At 38.7% G+C, this 24,966-nt stretch overlaps 1 protein-coding gene across 2 annotated transcripts in view; it reads left to right on the top strand.

The window, feature by feature from the left end:
• RIPOR3 (RIPOR family member 3) overlaps positions 1–24,966 on the top strand; it is a 120,787-nt gene that overhangs the window by 40,069 nt on the left and 55,752 nt on the right. For both annotated transcript variants that reach the window (XM_039345259.1, XM_039345260.1), the window contains exons 2-3: positions 15,692–15,817; positions 23,223–23,369. In XM_039345259.1, coding sequence (XP_039201193.1) covers positions 15,717–15,817; positions 23,223–23,369 — 248 coding nt within the window. In that variant the 5' untranslated portion in view covers positions 15,692–15,716. The remainder of the gene's footprint in view (positions 1–15,691; positions 15,818–23,222; positions 23,370–24,966) is intronic.

Here is a 24,966-nt window from a genome sequence, read left to right as displayed (position 1 = left end):
GAACCTTACTTTTTTCACCATTGAATTTCATTTTGTTAGATAGTGCCCAATGTTCAAGTCTGTCCAGATCCTCCTGTATCTTAAGCCTGTCTTCTGGAGTGTTGGCTATCTCTTCCCTCAGGGAGAAGATGAGTTGAAGGTAGAATTTGACCCTAGTAAATCTTTGAATACTTTGTGGTCAATCAGCAAGGATTTTCTGATATTGTTTACTATTAATAGTTATGGTTTGAGAATAATCATGAGAAGGATTCTAACTTTCATTCTAACCTTCTGACATGTGTTCAGAATTTATTCTTTCTGTGTAATGATGGATTCACATATTACATGGAACCATATGGAGATTCTCAGTTGTTCAGGTCATGATTGTTCCAAATCTGCTTTTTCAAAAGGCAACTGGACTGTGTTTTTCTTTGTAGATGTTTCGCTTCTTATCCAAGAAGCTTCTTCAGTTCTGAAGATGTTTCTTGGATGAGAAGCGAAATGTCCTCAAAGAAAAACAAAGGCCAGTTGCCTTTTGAAAAAGCACCTTTGGGACAACCATAGTTTAATTAAGGACTATGGAATAAATCATTGCTTTCTAAGTTCATACAAAAGAGTAAGTCCATAAACCAACAGTTGGCTTCATACAATATGTGAAGCCAAAATCAAACTATATTAGTTTGTGATTGTTAACAACTAATGTGATGGATATTAGAGTTCTACAATAAGGTCTGCCCACTTCTGCCATGTGATAATTCCCAAGGATCCATTTGCTTCCAGCAATTTAGAGAGGTCTCACAATGACTCAGAATGACAACAGCTGTAATCAAGACCTACCTCTGTTTCAGAATAGGACCATCTTTCTCTTTGAACAAACTCAGTCCTGTTTTATCCAGATCTGTCCTGGACACTTGACAATCCTAGTGCCTTTGGGAAATATGGTGATATTTTTATGCATAGAGGTAGTTAACTGAATGCAATATTATTTGAACTCATAATTCAAAGGAAAAAGAAAATGATCTCAAAATAGCTGCAGTGGTTGAGAGGCAGGCTATACATTGCCTTACTCATAAAAAGTTTCACTATTGAGCCCAGAAAATATGCAGTTGAAAAATAAATGCAAAGGGAGAATGGCATACTAAGGAGAAACTTAGATGATTTACTGAATACTTTGTAGTGCTTTTTGTTCCTTAAAGCAATAAAAATAAAGGGGGGCATCGGGTTGGGGAATGCTGTTTATTGGAACCAAGGCATAAACTCAGAGAAGTTATTAGGGCAAACTTCTTCTTCAGCAGAGATCCAGGGAATGCATTTCAGGAACTCCACACTCTGGTCAAGGCTGCTACATTTAGAGTATTATGGTTGCTGTGGGGTGCATTGAAATCCACAGGCTGGATCATGTGACTCAAGGATAGCTGTAGGCCACTTTATTTCTGAAAGAGCATTTGTTGGGAGCTCAGCAGAATACTTACTTTATCATCCAGCTAAATATGGGACACTGGAACGCTTGTTGTTGCTGCTGGAAGCAAAGAGAAAATTCATGGCATGGCCCATTCATACATTTGCTCTCCAGTCTACAGTAAAGGAATGTCTCGAAGTATCTTTTACTAGCTGTTTGAAATAAGTGAGGAGAGGAAAAGTACAGGCAGCTTCCAGAATATGGAACTCCTGTTTTTCTGAAAAGAAAAAGAAATGTCAACCAGGGAGAAAAAAGAACAGCCTCAGGCTAAGCCTATACCTCTCATTTAAATGATAATAGAATCAGCAGGTGAGGCTCCTTGAGATATGTATTGTTTGTGGCAAATTAAAACATTTAAAAAAAAAAAACCTTAGTAGGCTGATGTAGCAAAGACCATGGAGATCTTTCCTACTCTTTAAGGACAGAGCAAGGATAAGTGAAATAAGTAGGGCAGGTCAAGGGTGTAATAATGTGACGTTGGCTGTCTTCTAATCTAGATTACTTGCATGCTCTATCTAAAGCAGTGTTTCTCAACCTTGATAAGTTTAAGAAGCGTGGACTTCAACTCCAAGAATTCTTCAGCCACCATGCTGATTGGCAGATTCTGGGAGTTGAAGTCCACACATCTTAAAGTTGTCACATTTGTAAAAAAATGCTCTAATGTATAATGAAAGTGTGGCATTAATACAACATTACACTCAACTACTTACCAAGAGTGACCATAGGTATGCTGACATATTCTTCTTTCGTTCATTTCAAGATTGCTGCTCTAAATTTATTTTTTAAAGATTATTTTATTTAAAATGTACTTGATTATGACAAAAGCATTCTTAGAAAATGAAATGGTGGGTGATATGCATATTTATAATTAGGCAGCCCTTCCTTATAGGTATTTTCTGAGAGTATATATAAGATGCTCTCAAAATTCCAGATATCTCCCAGGTCCCCCAAAATTGAAGACCACTGATCCTAAGTTTGCAGGATGGTATTTTTATTAGTTGATGGGATGAATGGATAGTGAATGTTGGAAACCAGTGAAGCCAATTTTCATCAGTATTAGCAATAACAATAGCAATGCTTTACAGACCTCTCTAAGTGGTTTACAGAGTCAGCATATTGTTCCAACAATCCAGGTCCTCATTTACCAACTTCAGAAGGATGGAAGGCTGAGTCAACCTTAGGCCAGTCAGAAACAAACTGCTGGCAGTCAGCAGAGTTAGCCTGCAGTACTCTATTCTAACCACTGTGCTACCACAGTATTAAACATGAGACACTTGCATAGCAAAGTGATACTTGCACTAAGGATAATAATTAATAATTAATTATTATTTTAAAATATTTCAATACTAGCTGGCACCAAGAGTGTTTCCAAAACAATGGACAGAGTTAATAATAGTACCCTTGTATCCCCAGACAATCTTTCTTTCTCTCTCTCTCTCTTTATATACATCTTCTAAGAAGCTCAAAGTAAAGGACCTTGGTGCTCTCTGAGCAGTTGTTTTCTTGCAGACGTTGCATTACCCAAACTAGGTTACATCACCAGTGCTCCATCAGAGCACTGATGATGTTACCTAGCTTGGATAATGAAACGTCTGCAAGAAAACAGCCAAGTTCAGAGAGCACCAAAGACCCCCCTCATTTCAGCCCTGAGCTACATATATTCTCTTTTATTGGTAGCTCAAAGTAAGTCATGGGATTCTCTCCCACCCTTATTATAATCTGACATCAAACCTGCAAGAAAGGTTAGATAATACAATATCTGGCTATGTAGATAATACAATATCTGACTATAGCCAATGTGCTGCAGGTTCAGAGTGCTTTTGAACCTGTGCCTTTCCAGTCCTCTTCCAAAACTCTTATTCTAGCTACTCCGCCACATTGGCTCTTCTATTTCCAAGTTTAAATTGTTCCCAGAAGGTGTTCATTAAATTGATCCCAGAAGGTGTTCTGAAGAGCACTGCCAGAGATTCTGTCCCTGTGCCCAGATTTTCTTTGTAGGACAGGCTATAAAACGAGACACACATGTGTTTTATTGTGTACCTTTGGTATCCCTAGAGGGGGAAAACTACTTTTCATTTTCCAGCCTGTGATTTTGAATCCACTGCAATCAGTGCTCTTTGTATTCTAATGTTCTCCTGTACATGGTTAGGATATGAACTTCTAAAAAATTATCTCCTCCAATTCAGTGAAGAGCCACATGCCAAAACAGCTAAAATGAACATTGTCCATAGCCATGTGTGGACAGATAGTTTGAAAACTTTGTTTATCTATTCTCTGAGGGGATTTTAAAAAGTTCCAGGAAATTTGTTCCACTGATATATTTTGCATTCTGTATTTGCAAAACACTAGTTTTATCTCTCTTATGCTTCTACTGTCCACATTTTGTAAAGAATGATCTTTTGTTAACTGATTCATTTTTCTCCAATGTCTTTATATAAAATCATTTTATTTGCTATTGTAGATTACTATAATGTGTTTTATTTAGGGTTGCCCTTGAAGACTACCCAGAAACTACAACTGATTCAAAATATAAGGTCTATCTACTGCTAATGTGACAGAATCCTTATTACTATGTAAGACCCCAAAAAACCAAGACCGGCACTATAGGTAGTCTTCAGGTTATGATAATTTGTTGAGTGACCATTCAAAATTGCATCGGTGCTAATCGAATTGTACTTCTGATGGGTCCTTGTAGTTCCAGCCAACCCAGCATCACCACAGTCATGTGATCATAATCAGGGCACATGACACCTGGTTGACAATTATGACATCATAGCAAGCTGTGGTCACATAGTTGCAATTTCTGACATTCCCTGCTGGCTTCCCACAAGCAAAATCAATGGGGAAGCTGGCAGGAAGTCAGAAGTTGTGATCATATGTGAACTTCACTTAACGGCCTACACAGTTCTTGGGTTACGATAGCAACCTGGACTACAAGAATTGCTACTGCTATTGGTAAGTGACACAGTGATGTGATGTTGCATTTTATGATTACATTTCTTAATAATGGGAATTCAGGTCCCAAAGATTACCTATAGTCACCACTGATTTCTTTTCAAGTGGAATGCAAGGTAGTGTTTGCATTCTGTCACTCAGGTCAGAGATGACATATTCCAGACTTGACCTACCCACCCAATCCAAGTAAAGAGAGAATCCTTGAGAAGTAGGGAGAGGAGTCTTGAAAGAAGGCATTTTGTGAATTGTTTCCCCTCATGTGAAATAGTTTTGCCCTCAAAGGAAGAATGGTTTCCCCTCTTAAGGTCTTCCAAAAGCTAGTAAAAACATGGTTGATCTGGAATGCCTTAGGTCCTTATGATGGGAACCATCAGTGCCAGATGCATCCATGTGCAATTGTTTAATAATAATGTACTTTTCATACTATTATATTTTATGTGTTTATTCCTCCATTGGCTCTTAGCTGTCATTCCATGTATTGCATAGAATCTTTTAAAGATAGAGGGAATTTAAATATCATGTACATAAATCACTAAATCATTTGTCTCCATTGTATTCATTTCCTGGCAAACACTGCAAAGTATTTCGGTATTTCTGTATTTCTCTCTTCAACTGCTATTTGCTGTCTGCCTGCTGGGGTAATTCCACCAGGAGAACTATTTTGGAACATACCTGTAGTGGCCACATGTTATTGATTGTACCCGGTTTTAAAATTTTTCTGGGATAGACTTTTTCAGCCTTGATCACTTGAAGATGGGTGAACTTCAACTCCCAGAATTCCCTAGCCATCATGGCATACCTCATGGCTGGCTGGGGAATTTTGGGAGTTGAAGTCCATACAGTTTCTAGTAGCCAAGGTTGAGAAAATTTGTGCTGTGGTAGTGTGGGGAAAAGAATTGGTAGATAGCAACATCTGGCACTGTTTTCACATGATGCCTTGAAATGATGCAGAAGTGGGGTCATACATGCCCAAAATACCTCTATATGGCTATTGCTTGATCCCTAATGGAGGCCTTAATTAAGCCAGAGGTGATAAATGTTTTTGATGCTCAGACTCAGCATATCCAGCCTAACTTTGCAGGTACATTTCAGCCATACATCCTTGGGGGTCTTTGGAATTCCCGGAGAGAAAAATGCTTTTGAACAGAAGCCAGATTCTGGTTTAACTGGGAGCAGATGTCATATGCTTCTGCATCAGTTTGAAGAAGGGCAATCAAATCCCACCCCATTACTACTGCGTAAGCCTGAATCAAAACATCATGGTAAATGCTCCATTCAACAGAATGTGTATATATTGCCAAAAGTAGCCCCCCAGTTAGGATGTTAAGGATTATATGCACAGCTCCAGTTTTCTTCTCTCTGCATTAGCTTAATTTTTGTGTGTGCCAGCACTGCTGGAAAAGGGCAAGGAAGAAGTGGCAAGGGAAGAATCCTATAATGCATGGGATTTTTTATACTTTAAAATGGGAGCGTTGGCTATAGTGGGCCAGTTAATGAGTGATTATCATACCTATCATACATAAGTAGCTGTTCTTATTTTTTCTCTGCAAATATATTGAAGGTAGGAGGCCAGAAGAGGAAATGACTACAGCTTTACATTATCAACCACTTTGTTCTTCTGGCATTGCTGCTAGAAGGCACTCATGTTAGACAGTAAAAAAGTTTTCTATTCTATGGTATACTAACCTATCAGTGATTCTGAATCTTTTCCTATATACAGAACACAGACCTTTATACCATGATTGAAAGATTCTGCAGGCCACCATATATAGGTAGTCCTTGACTTGCAATGGTTCACTTAATAACTGTTCAAAGTGAAACAGTGAAAAAAGTGACTTATGATTCTTGTGCTTACAACAGCCATAGCATCCCCATGGACATGTGATCAAAATTTGACTGCCTGGCAACTGGTATGTATTTATTATGGTTGCAACATTATGGGGTCATGTGGTCACCATCTCCAACCTTCTCAGCAGGCTTCCAACAAGGAAATGAGTCACTTAACAACCTGGCAAAAAAGATAATAAAATCAGGCATGACTTACCTATCAAGTACCTTGCTTAGCAACAGAAATTCTGGTCCCATTTGTGTTTATAATTTGAGAACTACCTATAAGCACAGTATTTAAAGCCTTCCTTCCTTCCTTCCTTCCTTCCTTCCTTCCTTCCTTCCTTCCTTCCTTCCTTCCTTCCTTCCTTCCTTCCTTCCTTCCTTCCTTCCTTCCAAACTGGTGAAAATATCTTTGGATTTTCATGTCTTAATTGCTGAATTTGCATAGAATATCAGCTCACAAGGTTGTCAAGCAAAAACTCAAGTTCTTGGAACTGTATACAGTTTTACAAAAGGATTTTCTGAAACAATTATCCTGCTAATAATAATGCAACATGGTACATGATACTTAATAGATACACAGGACTGTATTTTTATTCTCTATCCATAGGTTAGTCTACCAGTGGTGTGTGGAACATAATTTGGGAGCACTATGAAAGGTCCTACTGTTAGTTGTTTAATTGTGTTGTAGTGTGATACATGAATCCAGCCATTATGAGTCATAAAGTATGGTGGGTGTCAGGCAGGATATTATAACTTGTTCAATAAACCATGACTGACCTAAAACATGGCTTAGCCCAATGTATGAATCAGCCACTGCTAAGTTGCAAATAGACAACCTCTCTAAAACCATCAAAAGTGATGTGGGATTACATATCTTTTTCCCTCTGCTCAAGCAGGTTTTGCCAGTTTTTGGAAACAATACTTGCAAAACAATACCCCATGAAACCAATCTACCTGAGTTGACACTTGGGTGAGTGTACAGTTGCAAGCAATGATCCAATAAAACAAATAGAAGTTCACAAGCATGTGTGTCCGTCAGACCTCAAGCGTGGATCAGCAGAGCCCAGTGAACCTGTCTGGATCTCAGCTAATTTTGGGAGAGCGTTGGGAGGGGTGGCAAAAGCAGAAGTTGATTTAGAAATTCATTCAGCGGAGAAGAGAAGGACAGAGATTCTCATGGGTAGAGTGTCATTTTTCCTTTATTCAGTTATAAAGCAGCCAAGGAATGTGTCCTATTCCCCTATTGTTTTCACAATCTCTACAGCAAAGTCCAGTCATCTTGACATTCCATGCTGCAGTGTGTATTCCCATGGGAAGTGGGGTGGGGGGGGGGAAGAATTCTTTCTAGGGGTTTTTTCACTAGAGATGTTGACGTTGCCACTCAGAGGGTCATCCCTCTTGAAACCTCACTGGATAATTTCTCCTTCCCTGAAGAAATGCCGAAAAATGGTCTCTCCAAATTCTCTTCCCAGAAACTGGATAGAGGGTTTCAAAGGGTCCTTCACATCCTGCACTTCTGAGAATGTCTGGGTATTTGCAAGAGGACAGTGCCCTCCTCTTCCTCTGCATGTTTATAAAAGCAGAACTCACACCACGTCGATTTGCTAATGTTGCTCATGCAAAGAGTGCCAGTTCACCACATCTGCAGTCCTGGGGGCAAAAACCGCAAGACCAAACCTTGTCCTATGTCTTATTTTAATTGCTTGTTACGCAAGCAGTTGTCCCCCCCTCCCATTAAGTGGTTTGTTTACTTCATCTGTAATGATTACAATATTGGAATGTTCCCCCCCCCTCCTCCAACCATGTTGCATCCAGAGGATTCACAGGGCCTTGAGGAATGTCATGGTGCTGGTTCAGATGGCTGGGCTGACAGTCCCACACGCTAATCTTCCACATAGATCATGATGAACTATGCACATCCTTGCAATGTTTTCATTATCTTTGCCAAACAAAGTTGCTTTGAGGGTATATATACCTTATATGCAAACTATGTAAAAATCCAGCAGCCTCTGGAACAAATTTTCTCACCCTAGGCAACCTGATGATGTGTGGACATCCACTCCCAGAATTTTTCAGAATCCTGGGAGTGGACATCCACACATCTTCAAGCTGCCAAGGTTGAACGTTGCTATAGAGACTGATTTGGAAAAAGCAGCTGACGGGAAGAAGTCACCAGCTCTTTCCATATGTTGCTTTGCTCTTTCTGCTCCTTCTGCCATCCTGCTGTGGTACCAGAAAAGCAGAACCGGGTCAGATGAGTAGAAGAGTCATACATGCATCAAGACAGTGCAAGTACATTTGGAAAGAAGTGAAACAATCTTTCTCTTCCCTTTGGACAACACAGCCAAAGGCTAAATAAGCCAACTCTGTCACTTCTGTCCCCCTAAACCAGCTAAGGGAAACTATTTTGATTTCAAGCATGTCCCCTTGTGAAAGAGTTGGATGCACCTTCCTGTTGTCCATCTTTTAATTACATCTGCAGCTGTCCAAGGTTGCTTTTCATGAGAGAACAAAGAGTGTACTATTGTTCCTTACACCAATTGTCTGTATCAGAGACAGACAAATCTCATTTCATGTGTCCTTCAAATTCTTTTTTTTTTTCAGCTTTAAAGACTCCTCAGATATGCCTAGAGCAGGGGTGTCAAACTGCTGGCCCAGGGGTGCGTCATGCCGAAACCGCACCCACCCTGTTGCCGGGCAATGGAAAAAAAGTTGCAATAAGTTGCGACACATCACGTGACAGTTGTGAGTTTGATACCCCTGGCCTAGAGTCATTAGTGCATTTGTTTGGGGGGGGGCTATTAGAGATGGAGTAAGGGCTGAAGGCACCCATTTCAAAATTGTAGTCCTCTCAAATTTGCAGACAACACCAAGCTGGCAGGAATAGCCAACACTCCAGAAGACAGGCTTAGGATACAGGAGGATCTGGACAGACTTGAACACTGGGTGCTATCTAACAAAATGAAATTCAATGGTGAAAAAAGTAAGGTTCTACATTTAGGCAAGACAAACCAAATGTACAGGTATAGTATAGGGGGTACCTTGCTCAATAGTAGTAACTGTTAGAGGGATCTCGGAGTCCTAGTGGACAATCATTTAAATATGAGCCAGCAGTGTGCTGCAGCTGCCAAAAAAGCCAACACAGTGCTAGGCTGCATTAACAGAGGGATAGAATCAAGATCACATGAAGTATTAATACCACTTTACAATGCCTTGGTAAGGCCACACTTGGATACTGCATCCAGTTTTGGTCACCAGGATGTAAAAAAGATGTTGAGACTCTAGAAAGAGTACAGAGAAGAGCAACAAAGATGATTAGGGGACTGGAGGCTAAAACATATAAGGAACGGTTGCTGGAATTGGGTATGTCTATTTAATGAAGAGAAGGATGAGGGGGGACATGATAGCAGTGTTCCAATATCTCAGGGGCTGCCACAAAGAAGAGGGAGTCAAGCTATTTTCCAAAGCACCTGAAGGCAGGACAAGAAGCAACAGATGGAAACTAATCAAGGAGAGAAGCAACCTAGAACTAAAGAGAAACTTCCTGACAATTATAACAATTAACCCGTGGAACAACCTGCCTCTAGAAGCAGTGAATACACCAATACTGGAAGTTTTTAAGAAGAAACTGGACAGGGATTTGTCTGAAATGGTATAGGCTTTCCTGTCTTAGCAGGGTGTTGGACTAGATGAGCTCCAAGGTCCCTTCCAACTTTATCATTATTATTATTATTAATTCTGGTGACAAATAGTCATTTGGGCTATTTGTTCCTGGTTTTAAGAACATTCCCTGGCTGCAGAAAAAGTTAGTTATCCCTAGAATACCAGTCCTTTTTTTTTTTTTTTTTTTAAAATATCTACTTATTGCTGAAGGAGATATGAAGAGAATCATAATGTTGGAATGGGGCATTTAGCTCATCAAATCAAACTCCCTGTTTAAATTAAATATACAGTTTAACTTTTGGTAATTAAATTAAATTACTTTCTGATCACCACTTCTCTGGCTAGTGTCAAACTGTTTTTACTGTTACAAATAATTTTGTTTCCCCTAAAAAAATCAGGGGAATGTCCTGTAAATTAAGTCCATTAGTTTGTTCCCTGCATTCTGGAATGAAAAGGAAGAGGTCTTGACCTTCTACACGACATTTTCTCAAGTATTTGAAGATTGCTAGTATCTCCCTCCCCCATTTTCTGAACGCTAAACATACCCAGCAATCTCTCTTCATAAGCCTGAGTTTCCAATCCCCCAATTACTTTTGAACCTATTCTAATTACTTTTTTTATTATTGTATTATTTCTTATGATCTGGAAATTTAATTTTGTTGACGCATCCTACATTTCTATTGCACGTTTTTGCAGCCGCGTCACACTGTTGGCTCAAACTCATTTGTAGTCAATCACTATTCCAAAATCATTGTCATGTAAACCTTTACCAAGCCAGGTATCAAGCTGGGCAGCTCTTGGGCACCTGCCTAACCTGAAAGCTGATCTTTTCCAAGCACAGTTTTCACAGAACTCTCTTTAAGAAGATCTATTAGGAGAGGTGGGAAGAGGGGGCCACAAGAATTCCAGCAATTACTTGCACTTTAGAACCAATATATCTCCTGGAATAGAGATGTTGGGATTCTCTACCAGCTTTCTGAGAAAAAAAAAGGTAAGAAGTAGCTTTCTTTCTTGGTAATAGGAAAACGAATCTCTTTTTGTTGTCGTGTTGTTAATTGCGAAGTCATGTCCGACCCATCGCGACCCCATGGACAATGTTCCTCCAGATCTTCCTGTCCTCTACCATCTTCTGGAGTCCATTTAAGTTCACACCTACTGCTTCAGTGACTCCATCCAGCCATCTCATTCTCTGTCGTCCTCTTCTTCTATTGCCCTCAATCTTTCCCAGCATTAGACCCTTCTCCAGTGAGTCCTTCCTTAGGTGGCCAAAGTATTTGAGTTTCAACTTCAGGATCTGGCCTTCTAAAGAGCAGTCGGGGTTGATCTCTTCTAGGACTAACCGGAACGAGTCTCTAGCACTAGTGAATGAAATCTCTAGCACTAGCACTAATGATGTTACCTAATTTGGGTAATGAAACTTCTGCAAGAAAATAACCAAGCTCAGAGAGCACCAAGGACCCCTCAAATGAATCTCTGTTCATCTAAGATCTAATTCTTACCCCAAGTATCCCTGTATGTATTTGATTTTTTTTTTGTTATGTGAGAGAAGAACTTTGCACATATTTCTCTTGTATTTCATTTTGTTACCCTATTCTCTAACTTCTCAAGCTTGTTTTGAATTTCATTTCTGATTTCCGGGGTATTTGCTGTCCAAATGTTGTGTCCAAATGTTGATAAACATTCCTGTCACCTTTCTCCAAAACATTAATTTAAGAATGAACAAAAGAAGTATTATTCTAATTTCAAATAGAAGATTTCAGTGAAAGTGAGATTGGATCTGAATTGGACTTCTTGCACTTAGTGTTTCTCTCTCTCACACACACATACAGACACAGACACACAAACACCTATCCCACATGATAGCAAATTAATCTGTGCTTTGCTATGAACTGCTATAAGAAAAATAGCTGCACATTGCTTTTTACATGGAATTTAGTGAAATGGCTTTATGGGTACAACTGAGGCTTTATTACAGATTAGATAATTTAGTCCAGCTGGCTTGGTCTATGCTATCTTCAGGACTACTGATATTTTTATTTTAAAAAGGCAAATATTTAAAACCTGGGGTTTGCATTTCATCAGCTGGCTTGTAGTTGCAGACGTGGGAGGATTTTCAACTGCTTTCTGTCCACTGTTCAGATTTATTGGCCTTCTGCATCTTGTGAGGTGATCAGCCTGTGACCTTCATTCAATGCACATGCAGCACAAGGGACCTGAATTCCCCCAAGAAACAGGAAGGATTGAATGATAATGGGAAACACGAAAGAAAACCAAAGGGAATTTAGCATTCTGGGGGTGGCAGCATGATCAGAATGGGAACCAAGAGCCAGTCTTTGCAATTGAAAGTACTCAAGACCTTGCACCAAGCTTGATGAAGCTAAATTGAACCCTGTATCTCTTTAGTGACTGTCCGTGCAACTTTGAATGGATCCTGGTACTGAACTATTCAAAGAACTGCCAGGCAGGGTAGATGGTGATGTTGAGAAATGAAAAGGCTGACTTCATTTTTTTCTTCCCTTGAAAACTGGACCATTGATTGTGAAGTATAAGAAAGCAGGCACATCTGTTATGCAAGATATTCTATTGTGTAATGGTTGAATGTTTGCTCAGAACTGGGCATTACCCCAGGACAGATATGGATGTTGGCATTCTAATAGCAACAGATGAGTGTTGTATGCTTGTTACAAGAAAGACAAATGAGTGCCAGGGCAAGATTTGTCTTTGTATGTTGCCTCAATTGTTCTCACAACATGACTTAGTTTGGAGGGGTGAGCTGCGACATCAGGACGGAGCACGTGCTTTGGATTCAGAGAATCCTAGTATAATCTCCAGCATCTCTTCTTTAAAGGATCAGGAATGAATAAAGAGCCAGTTTGGTGTTGTGGTTAAGGCACCAGGCTAGAAAGCAGGAGACCCTGAGTTCTAGTCCACCTTACGAACAAAGCCAACTGGGTGTCCTTGGCCCAGTGCCTTTTGCTCAGCCCTAGAATGGAGGCAATGACAAACCACTTCCAAAAATCCTTGCCAAAATACTGCAGGGACTTGTCCAGACAGGTGCCAGGAGTGAATTCTGACTTGAAGTTGGGAATGATTGAATGAATGAAGAGATAGGAAAGGCCTCTGCCTGGCGTCTGAAAACTTTTGTGGGTCAAGACTAGACAAGACAGTGAGCTGGATGGTTGTAGAGAAAATTAAAAAAAGTTTCTCTGTACCTATTATGATTTATCCAAAGACTTGAGATATGGGGAAATAAATAAAAGCTTCCTTCACACATATACATGCATACCTGCCATGCTTACTTGACTTAAAGGCTGGTCCAACTATATTTGAATTCCAATAGAATTGCAGTTGGATGCCCACCATGCATAGTATCACAGGCCTACTGTGCAGTATTTATATTCAGCCCAAGAGCATCAGTTATTGACTAATATTTTCTAATTTGACTAGCCATAACTTACATACTCCAAAATGTGGCTTTCTTTGTTTTGGCTTGCAGTGCTGTGTGAATACAAGCAATGTGGTCTGCAAACTATTGTTTATGGTTCAGTAATAGTAGTAAATTTCAGTAAAACTATTTTAGTAGTAGTATTACATACTACTGCTGTTTATCAAGTAGTGCATTGTATTGACTCCAGACTGTTTTCATTTATTCAATAAATCAGAATTTAAGAAAACATAGGTTAGCATGAAGTGCGCCTTTTCTCCCTTGAGGAGTTATAATAATAAACAGGCAGAGGGAAGAGGGATATGTGTGTAAAATGTAATAAATAAATGCAATATTTGATCCATGATTGTTGGATTCATTACATTTCTCTTTATAGTACCTGAGTTTTCCTTTAAGCAGAATAAGAAAAATGCAATTAGAGTTTGCAAATGCTGAATCTAATATAGCCCATTGATAAAATAAAGGCTGTTTAAATGTGTCATTTGTCCTGGAGGAAGATTATTGTTTCAGAAGATCTATTTAACAGGCAGCCTTCCTCCCCCCCCCCATAAAGGCAGTGAAATCCTGAAAGTATGATAGATGCATGAATCAAAGCAGGCTCCAATTTTTGCAAAATGTTTCTGCAGGTCTATTTTTAATGACCATATCATGCCTACAAATATCACAGAGGAAGAGGATAGCTATTTTTGAAGGGGGTGTATTAATCTTAATACTTCCTGTTCTTTTTTTTTAAAAAAACCTCAATGTATCTCATTCAGAATAACAGAATCGGAACGGATCTTGGAGGTTTTTCTAGTCCAACCCTCTGCTCAAGAAGGAAACCCTGTACCATTTCAGACAAATGGTTGTCCAATCTCTTTTTTTAAAAAAACTCCACTGTTGGAATACCCACAGCTTCTGCAGGAAAGCCATTCTGCTGATTTAATTGCTTTGTTAGGAAATTTTATATACAGTAGACAGTGGTGGGATTCAAATAGGTGAACAACCGGTTCTCTATGTGGATGTCATTTCCGGAAGTCCGTTTTGGGCAACAAAAAATTAGCTACTGGTTCGGCCAAAGTGGTGAGAACTGGTTGAATCCCACCACTGACAATAGCTCAGAAAAGGGAGAGTTCAGAGCATCTGAAAAACTAAACACTTCCCCCCCAAAAGTGGTGGCAATGGGGAAAATATTGATGGGATTATGAGAAGGTAATATTGATGTCAGCCATATATACATATGTATAGATGATTCTATAAGCAATCATACTTTAGTACTGCAAACCTGAATCTATGCATCCTACTAAAGCATAATATTGCTTGATTGATTACTGCTTGGGGCCATGTGTGGGGTATATTTGCCATTTGCAAACAATGGCATTGGGCAGGCTGCGGGTCCACCCCATGGAAGCAGTGGAACATAGTTTGCATTGGGGATAAGGGAGGCAGAGGACATTATGACATCATGCAGCTGACTTTCTATTGGTTATGACTGTGTGTATTATGGTGTCATTGACCAGATCTCTGTACTCAGAAATTTTAAAAATAAGTTTCCAGATTGTAATGTTTAATATCACCCCTTCCAAAGTACTTAATGGGAAATAGCTGCATTAATTATAATTAAATATAACATGGAAATGTAGCCTTCAATCAAGGAAAAGTATACTCCAATTTATAGTGTTGTATAGTGTTGAGGATCCAGGCTGCTGTGATTTTTTTTTAACCAACTATGGTGAAGAGAATAATGGCTCTGAATTGCCATGGATTCAATCTGATGTGCTGAGTTTTTTAAAGAGTTCTTTTACTAATTTGCAAAGTGATAACAGAGAGTAGTACAGAGTCTCTGGCTTAATACAAAATATCCATTCTAGAGCATGAAATATTTGTTCAAATATTCCACAACAGTCAGAATTAGAAGCAAGTCCTTTTTTCCATTTGGAAAATGCAGCAATATGACAAATTGGAAAAAAGAACATGATCATATAATGATTCTTCATCTTAACTCTGCAAATGCTTTGCAGTTCTTTGCATTTTCCACCCAAAGAATATTCCTCTCTCTCTCTCTTTCTCTCTCTCTCTCTCTCTCTCTCTCTCTCTCTCTCTCTCTCTCTCTCTCTCTCTCTCTCTTTCTTTTTCTTTCATTCATTTATTCATTCATTCAATTTACACTATGCAGAATATGTAAAAATTCTGGGAAGATTCTTCCTGAAACCTTGAAGAGGCTCAAAGCAATAACTGGTCTAATGAACCAAGAATCCAGCTGAATGTCAGGAAGCTTGATATATTCAGATACCCTAATTCTGCAAACAGAGTTCAATGTTTTCTCCATTTCCTGCCTAATCTTTTGACATATTTATTTTTGTTTATTTAATTTCTAGAGCCAGCATCCATTAACCACGAATCATGTCAGTGAAACTAACCTTTGCCTCCCCTGCTGATGGGGGAAGAATCAGCAGGAGCTGCTCCTTCGCTGGATTTAGCAGCACACAAAGCCGGATGTTGGCGTAAGCTTTACATTCAACAAACCCCTTTCTAACCTCTGTCTCTTTGGTTTAGATATTCTGTGTTTCTTTGGTTAGATGTTGTATGAGCAGGACTGATTGCAGTGAGTGTGTTTTACAAGATTAGTATGGGACTAATATGCTGACATGAGAATTATGTGGGAATAGCATCAGTGGCTGAACATGAGCAAAAGTAAATCTATATACAAAGGAGGCTTGACTGATGGATGAATGGATGCAGTTGTTGTTCATGGATTGTCCTTCGGGTATGAGACTCAGACTGGTTTACAAGTCTACTTTACATAGGTATAAGTGAAATCCATTCCAAAAATTACATGAGGCATTTGCAATACTATAATAGTCCAATTACAATATTACAACAGCCCAATTCCAATTATTAAATCCTGTATTGTGTGGAAAGAAAAATCTTCATCAGGGTCCAGTCCAAGCTGGGAATAATCAAAATGAAGACTGCTTTAGAAAGAAGATTGTAGTTTATTGAAGAGGAGAGCCAGACAGAAAGATGACTCTGGGAAAGTTGACCACATATAGTAGGAAGTGGTGGGTTTTTATACCTTCTTGAGGTTTTGTTTGGTTTTGTTCCTGAACATGAACTGTGACCTGAGTCTGAGTGTGCCTTTCTGATATTCTGATGGTGGTGGGTTAATCCTATTATGTCCCAAAGATCATATCCTGGTCCCTGGGGCTGGGGCTGATGACTATGTCCTATGTTGGATTTTTTGGTGTGAGGGATTGTTGATTCTAGGGATTTTTGTCTTTCTCCAATATTTCTGACAAGATTATCACATCTGCATTTCTGAGACCTGGTTTCTGTTTGGGGCAGAGGGACTGGGGGGGGGGGTTAGTTACTGCCTTTAAGATCCTTTGGGGAAATATAATATTCTGCCTTTTAATATTCCCAAAAATATTTCTTTCTAGGAAGGGGCTGATTTCCCACAATTGTTTAGACAGTTTATAAAATAAACAATGGTATTTATGTAATACACTGAGCATTAAACCATGATTTATAATTCCTAATGGCTGTGCTTATTTAACATACTGAATTAAAGTCAAGGAAAACCACACTTGGTTTAGCGTAACTGACCTAGAACACAATCCTGGGTAAATTAAAGTGCTTTAATCCAGACCTAAGGTAAAGAAACCAGCATATGATCTGGAAGAAGCAGTTACAATAAGAAAGGAAATACAATTGAAAAGACTCTGTCACTTGTATATTAGTTCAGATGGATAAGGAAGGTCTCTAGAGGCATCTTTTAATATGCACACAGAGGCATCTTAAGGGAGACTCAAAAAGATAAAAATGGTGGCTATGTCAGGCAACATACATTAAAAAGGTATGGGGCTTTGATTGTGTCATCATGGTAGCCATTTCAACATTCCCTTGTGAATGTCTCTATTTTTTTCCCTCCCTCCCTTCCAACCACCCATCTCAAACACATGACTCTGGGTGGTTTACAACAGTTAAAAACAAAACAAATACAATATAAAAACATATACAAATATTAAAAACACACACAAAACCATACAACATAAATAGCAACCAAGGTATTAAAGCAACTAGCAACATTCAAAATAGCCAAAGTACAGTTTCCACTGCACACCATAATTGTACATGGATTTCCACTTTCATTATAAAACGTAGACAATATCAAAGACATTAGTTGCCTGCAAGACATTTAAGTGAAGTCTGGTTGATTTTACTCTGTAAGGGGGGGGGGGGGAAACCAAGCAGGCAATTGAATAAACAGGCTAGAGGCTGACATACATAGTGGGAGTTCTGAGAACGAATGACGATGGGAAAGGAGTCAAACAGATGTTCCTCGGACTAAATCACCTCCAACCGGGTAAGAATGCTTGTAGGGGGAAAAAAAGTTTACTTTCCCCTGAAGGTTATTTAGTTACTTTCAGCTGTAAAGCATTAACAAAAACAACAATCAAGTCTTTATGCATTTTTAGAGGGGTGGACAGAAAACAAATATCCAAGTACTGTACCAGTAGGAAATCGGTTTGATTTGCATTACAATTACAGTATGTGTTAATATTTCCAGAAAATAGATGTGATTGTCATTTCAGCATAGATTTTAGGCTTGCCCCTTACATGAGATAATCTGAATAATACCTAGAGGTTTATCAAAAGGTAGGTCTTTGCTCACATCTAGGTGAGATGAGAGCAATTTTTATAATCTTAAATTAAGTCACTATTTTTATAATAACCATCATTGACTGGAGAGCCATTTTAGTGTAGCGATTAAAGCTAGAAAATGGGAGATCATCAGTTCAAGTCCTGCCTTAAGCACAAAGCCAGCTGTGTGACCTTACCCTTACCCTAACCCTTAGGCCAGTCACTTTCTCTCAGCCCTAGGAAGCAGGCAATGACAAGCTTTTTTGAAATCTTGCTAAGAAAACTGAGGAACTTGTCCAGGCAATTGCTACGAGTCAACTGGGTTGAAGGCACACACGTACACACACACACACACACACACAACCCTACATACCCACTTGTAGATTAAGCCATTCAAATCTGGATTCACATATCCCACTAAATTGTTTGTTCAATCAGCCTTGATTAAATCAATGTGTGAACTTAGCCATTATGTATATTTCATTTCTTTGTCCTGTCCCCAAAAAAAATTGCAAAAGGAAACCTGCTTTTCTGGAAGTGAAACTTATTTTGAATAAGATTGGGGTACCAAACTCTTCCTTTCTGTAGCCTCAGTGCTTTCCAGCTGTGTCTATTCTAGTAAGTATGCTTTGATTAACCAATAAGAACAACCTGATTATAGTAAGAGAACCAATTGACCTCAAAGAGAGAGGAATGATCAACTTTGGAACAAGCAATTATAGGGCTAAAAAGAAAATTAGCCATTGTCACAAGTAACTAAGGGACAACTTTTCTAAGAAAATCTTAGATTGTCAATAACTATTATTTTTATCCAGGTATCCAGAATATTCAGCTGTGTATTTTTTCCCCTGTTTTCTTCAATAAGAACTAGGCTGTGTAGAGGAAGATAATTGGGGTTTCAGTGGGTTTGTTTGTTTTCTCAAGTTGGATTTTCACATGGTTTTTGAATCAGTACAGCTTGTTCTGTGCTCTGTTTAAAGGGTAAAAAAGTAATTAGTTTATCAGAGAAGGCAAAAACTTAAAGAGCCAAATCCTCTGTAAGGGTTATATAAATCAAAAGGAAGATGGCTAAGTATTTAAATAAACTTAAGCTGATATTGTCTTCCTTTAAAAAAACATAACTGAAAAAAGAGTAAAAGAGCTGCTCTTTTAAGTAAGAAGTTTATCTTTTAATAAAAAGTGATTTGCTTCATGGATTTAATATATTTCCAACTAGATATGACTGCATTATATGTATTGTGATCTATTTGTTAGAGTTATCACCCATCTTTAAACCAGGAGCTTAGAGCAGCTTACATAGGACTCCTTCTTCCATATTATTCCACAACAAAAGCTAGTGAGGTAGATTGGGCAAAAGTTATTCAGTAGGCTACCAGTGGCTGAAGAAATCTAGATCCCTCCAATGCCAGTCCAACTAAAACATACGAAGAATGGCTATGGGACTTGGGTTTGGCTAGTCTAAAGAAAAGAAGAAATAGGGGACACGTGATAGTAGTATTCCAGTATTTGAGGGGCTACCACAAAGAAGAGGGGGCCACGTTATTCACCAAAGCATTAGAGGGAAGGATAAGAAACAATGGTTGGAAACTGATCAAAGAGAGAAGCAACCTAGAATTAAGGAGGAACTTCCTGACAGTGAGGACAATTAACCAGTGGAACAGCTTGCCTCCAGAAATCGTGGGCACTCCATCAGTGCAGATTTTTAAGAAGAGGCTGGACAGTCACTTGTCTAAGATGATATAGGTTCTCCTGTTTAAGTGGGGGGCTGGACTAGAAGATCTCCAAGGTCCCTTCCAGCTCTATTCTATTCTACATCAGTATTTCTCAACCTTGGCATTTTAAAGATATGTGGACTTCAACTCCCAGAATTCCCCAGCCAGCTATGCTGTGTATTACACCACAGAGCTCTCAACTAAGCTGCACAGTGGGGCTTATTCTCAAGAAAGCATATATAATAATGTTTTACATACTTACCAATGTTGGCTTTGTACCAACACCTGAATTAGATTGTTATTAGCCACATTCTGTTTGTTGGTTTATTTATCTGATTTCTATAGCCACCCATCTCAACAAATGACACTGGGTGGTGTACATCATAAAACATAAAAACAATTTAAACAGTATAAATTAAATATATATGGTACCAAGTAAAACTGTTACTATGGATGTTAATACAGCCAGGAAATGGGGCTCCTAATAACACACATTGTTGATGGCCAATAGTAATTCTTTGAGCAACATTATGTTTGCTCATGGTGAGTAGGAGATTCTGGACTATGGATTCATCTCATCTCTTAATCACTGTGTTATGTTTGCGCCTTAGTGATAAAACCTGAGAAAACAAGACTGCATGTATTTGTGAGGAAGTCTAAGTAACTACATGTCCAAGCAAATAGAAGTTAAATTGATCTCTTAATGATTTGGTCTTAATCTTGTTTAAGATGAGAAAATTAAAAAGAAAAGAGAATAAATTACATCATCCACTGAATTCATGGCTTTGTACAGAGTTAAGATTCCCAGTTAGTTTTAATTATATCTCAGTTAATAGTTCCCAAAAACATACATGATTATAAATCACTCGTATACTATCCAGTTACATATATCTTCGTATACTATACAATTGATTGGTTTACATTTAAGTCAGTTTGCCAAACTTTAGAAGAAGGATAACACGGGAAATTAAGCATATGAAGAAGTATCAGCAGACCAGATTTTAAATAATCTTCCAGTTGGAACACTTGGTGTTATATAATTATCTATTTTTAAAAAAGGGAGATATAAGTTATTTAAGCATTGTATCATTGGTAATATGAATGAAAATGTAATTTTAAAAAGGCTTAAAACTCTCTGCTCTGCTGTTTGGAAGATGAGAATTTTGCAAGGGTGCCCATAACACTTAGCAATAACACTTAGACTTATATACCGCTTCATAGTGCTTTACATCCCTCTCTAAGCAGTTTACAAAGTCATCATATTGCCCCCAACACTCTGGGTCCTCATTTTACCGACTTCGGAAGGATGAAAGGCTGAGTCAACCTTGAGCTGGTGAGACTGGAACTGCCAAACTGCTGGCAGTCAGGAGTCAGCAGAAGTAGCTTGCAGTGCTGCATTCTAACCACTGTGCCACCAGGGCTCTTAATATGATCTCAAAATTCCAGATGTGACCAGTGGCCTGAAACGTTAAATCCCATATTAAGGCAGTGCTCTGGTATGAAGCAAATTTAAAAAGTATAAAAAAATCAAACATTTCGTGCTTTCAAGAAACAATATTGACTATTCCCTTCAACGAGAATTAGCGGGATTTGGAGCAAAATAAATATACTGATTATTAATTAACTATTATTAATAAACTATTATTAATAAAGTATTTTCTAAAAAGATTTTAGAAAACAAGAAGGGTAAAATTATATACAGGGTGTCCTTGACTTATAACCATTCAATTAGTGATCATTTGAAGTTACAGTTGAAAAAAATGATTTATGACTGTTTTTCACTTATGACAGTTGCAGTATCCCCATGGTCATCTGATCAAAATCTGATCAACTAGCATGCATTTATGACATTTGTAACCCTCCCAGCCAGCTTCCACCAAACAAAGTCAATGAGGGAAGTCAAATTAATTTAACAACTGCATAATTCATTTAACTGTGGCAAAAAGGTCATAAAATGGGACAAAACTCACTTAACAACTGTCTTGCTTAATGGTTGTTTTTGGCTCAATTGTGTTCATAAGTTGAGGACTATCTGTATCTGAAACATTCAGGATAATCCAATAACATTTAATGGCTCCTTGAAGTTTACTAGTAATATTCTTGTAAACAAGCAATAAGCACAGATTAGTGTTATGCATAGCACATTGCCTATAGCAGCAGAAAACAGCTTATGTAGTAGAATATTCACAGTCTACATATAACTGCTTTTATCTTTCCCAGTTCTTACCTGTTTATTGGAGCTGTCTGATACAGCATGCTGATAGATGTGAAGTACTGTATTTGAGACTTTTAAAAATAATGCCATTATAGAGAAATATTTTCATTTGCCAAGTAAAATGTTAGTTTAAACATATATCTGTTTAGTATAACCAAAAAAGGAAATCCTAGTAGCTTTGCAATAAATTGGCTTTTTATTTCCACAGATACCAATTTATCACTGCAAGTTTGGGCAATGTGTTTTTTATTGTTTTCTGGTGGATAACATGTGTCTTGCCACTGCTTTCCTCCAGCATGTTCTGAACTTCTTCGACTTCCAATTTTAGTCCACAGCTGTGTTATTTCTTGGCAATCTTTGGTCCAAGGATTCATCAGGTGTGAACTTGCTTAACTGTTCAGAGATTTGTCATGGTCAGCTACAGTAGTTGTGCACCTGCAGCGATTTTAGCTTGTCTACTGAGACATAGGGGGCCCGATGGCTCAGTGGTTAAAGATGCTGAGTTTGTTAGCTGGAAAATTGACAGCCTAGGTTTGAGGCCTGAGCACTGCACAATGGGGTGAGCTCCCATTACTTGCTCCAGCTCCTGCCCATCTAGCTGTTTGAAAGCATGCAAATATGAGTAGATAAATAGGTACCACTTAAATGGGCAGATAACAGCGTTCCATGCACATTGGAGTATAGTTATGCTGGCCACATGACCACAGAAATGTCTTTGGACAACGCTGGCTTCCTCAGGTAAGAAACAAAATTGAACACCGTGACCTAGAGTTGGACATAACTGGACAGGAAACATTTACCTATTACTTAGACATAAATGCTAGTAAATCTCCACTGACCTCTTATCTCTCATCATAGAATAGGTATGAGAAGAGTTTGGATGATATGCCTATGGAGATTCTCAATCATCCAAGTCATTGTTGTCCCAAAGGTCCTTTTCCAAAAGGCAACTGGACTTTCTTTCTTTTTTTCTTTGAAAATGTTGTGCTTTTCATCCAAGAAGCTTCTTCAGTTCTGTTTGGATGATAACATTTAGATCTCTGTACATGCCAATAAACACATGAGTAAGCTCCGCTGAATATGGGAAGACTCAAGTTCTATGGAGAAGTCAGCAAGATCAAAATGATATCTATGATCATGTGATCAAGGCACCACTCCTATTTTACATGGATCACTTGTCCAAACTTTAGACAGGCAGGGCTTTGCTCACAGTTATGGCCACTGTGTTTCTCTTGAACATTTATTGAATGTGATTTGACTCATTTTACAACCACTTATAAAGGAAATAAAGGTTGGTGAATTGTCTCTCATGTTATCCTTTCATTTCTGTTTTTACAGAAAATCTCTCAGCAAAGGATCCACAAGATCCAAAATGTCAGTAAAATCTGCCAAGATGTATTCTTCTCTACAGAAAGTGGCCGTCCTCTGCGATCCCAAACCACAACAAGTAAAGAAGGTGTTTGAAGCTTTGAAGAAAGGGCTTAAGTAAGAACCATTTCGAAAACCAATCATATGTATTTGGGGGAATTTGCAATATTTTGTTATGGTTTAGCCTTATTTAATTTCACCAAAAGGAGCTGAGAATAAGTAAATGAATTTCAACAGTGGGATCATCTCTGATGTTATGCAGTATAAACATAACTTGATTTCCAGAAAATTAAAACATCCAAAAAGAGGCGGGCTTTCACAAAAGGAGGATGTTTTAGTTCAGGGGTCCCCAACCCTTTTCACAACTGGGCTGCAGAAGCGGCATGTGAGTGTGTGGATGCAGCTCCACTTGTGCATGCAGTGGGCAGGCGATCGCGTGCACACAACCACATTTGTACAAGCGGCGGGCATGTGTGCCTGCAGCTTGAGCAAATGGAGCTGTGCGTGTACACTTGCCCACCACGGGTGCAGAACTATCCCCTCTTCCCCCACCCCTGCTGGTCTGCAAAGCCAGAAAAGTTGGAGACTGCTGCTTTTGTTGTTCTATGTCAACAAAAAACAAGCTATCTGTACTGATGCTGAAAGCTTTACTTCACAGCAGAATTACATTGCAGAGATGCAAAGATGGGCTTGAGCAGTGATATCACTGAGGAGCAAGGTTTACCATTCTTTGTAAGGTCATCCTTGATATGGACTCCCTGATGAGATTGTCCAGACAATAGATTTTAATTCAGTGTGTATGTTTATGCATCTAAAACCAAATGTCAAATTTGACTCAGTATACTGATCCATAGTATAATTTGCTATATTGAAATGATTTATTTAGATTCAGATTTGTAGCTTTCCATTTATGATTTTCCTGTTTTTCTGGAGGGGGGAGACAGGGAGGAATTGCCCTGGTCCCATGCTAATTAGGGACACTGATCTTAATGTCATGGAAGGCTGAGCTTCACTTGCTATCTTATACATCTACCAGAGTGTTGAAGACACTTGGTTGCAGAACCTCCATTTTGTAGGCAATTCTCCATTTCAGTTCTGTCTCCAGAGACTGGAAGGAAAATTAACCAATGATCAACCTTTTCTGGTTTGGGTACATGTTGCACCAAGGTTAAGCTAAGTAAATTAAAAGCAAACCATAGTTACTAATCATAATCAAATAATAGAAATAATGCCAGACAAACCTTATTGCATTCTTTGACCAAGTGACAAAATTAGTGGATCAGAGGAATGCTGTGGATATAATTTACTTGGACTTCAGTAAGGCATTTGATAAAGTAGATCACAACCTACTACTCAATAAGATAGAAAAAAGTGGGTTAGACAGCATCACCACCAGATGGATTTGTAGCTGGCTGACCTCCGTACTCAGTGTGTGGTCCTCAATGGAACTGCATCTACATGGAGGGAAGTGTGTAGTGGGGTGCCCCAGGGCTCTGTTCTAGGCCCAGTGATCTTCAACATCTTCATCAACGATTTGGACGAGGGAATAAATGGAGAACTCATCAAATTTGCGGATGACACCAAGCTGGCAGGAATAGCCAACACTCCAAAAGACAGGCTTAAGATACAGGAGGACCTGGACAGACTTGAACACTGGGCACTATCTAACAAAATGAAATTCAATGGTGAAAAAAGTAAGGTTCTACATTTAGGC

The sequence above is a fragment of the Crotalus tigris genome, unplaced genomic scaffold (genome assembly GCF_016545835.1).
Source record: "Crotalus tigris isolate CLP2741 ecotype Arizona unplaced genomic scaffold, ASM1654583v1 scf7180000017947.1575755, whole genome shotgun sequence".
In the NCBI taxonomy this organism is placed as follows: domain Eukaryota; kingdom Metazoa; phylum Chordata; class Lepidosauria; order Squamata; family Viperidae; genus Crotalus; species Crotalus tigris.
The sequence above is the reverse complement of the archived record's forward strand: the minus strand, read 5'-3'. Positions and strand labels throughout refer to the sequence as shown.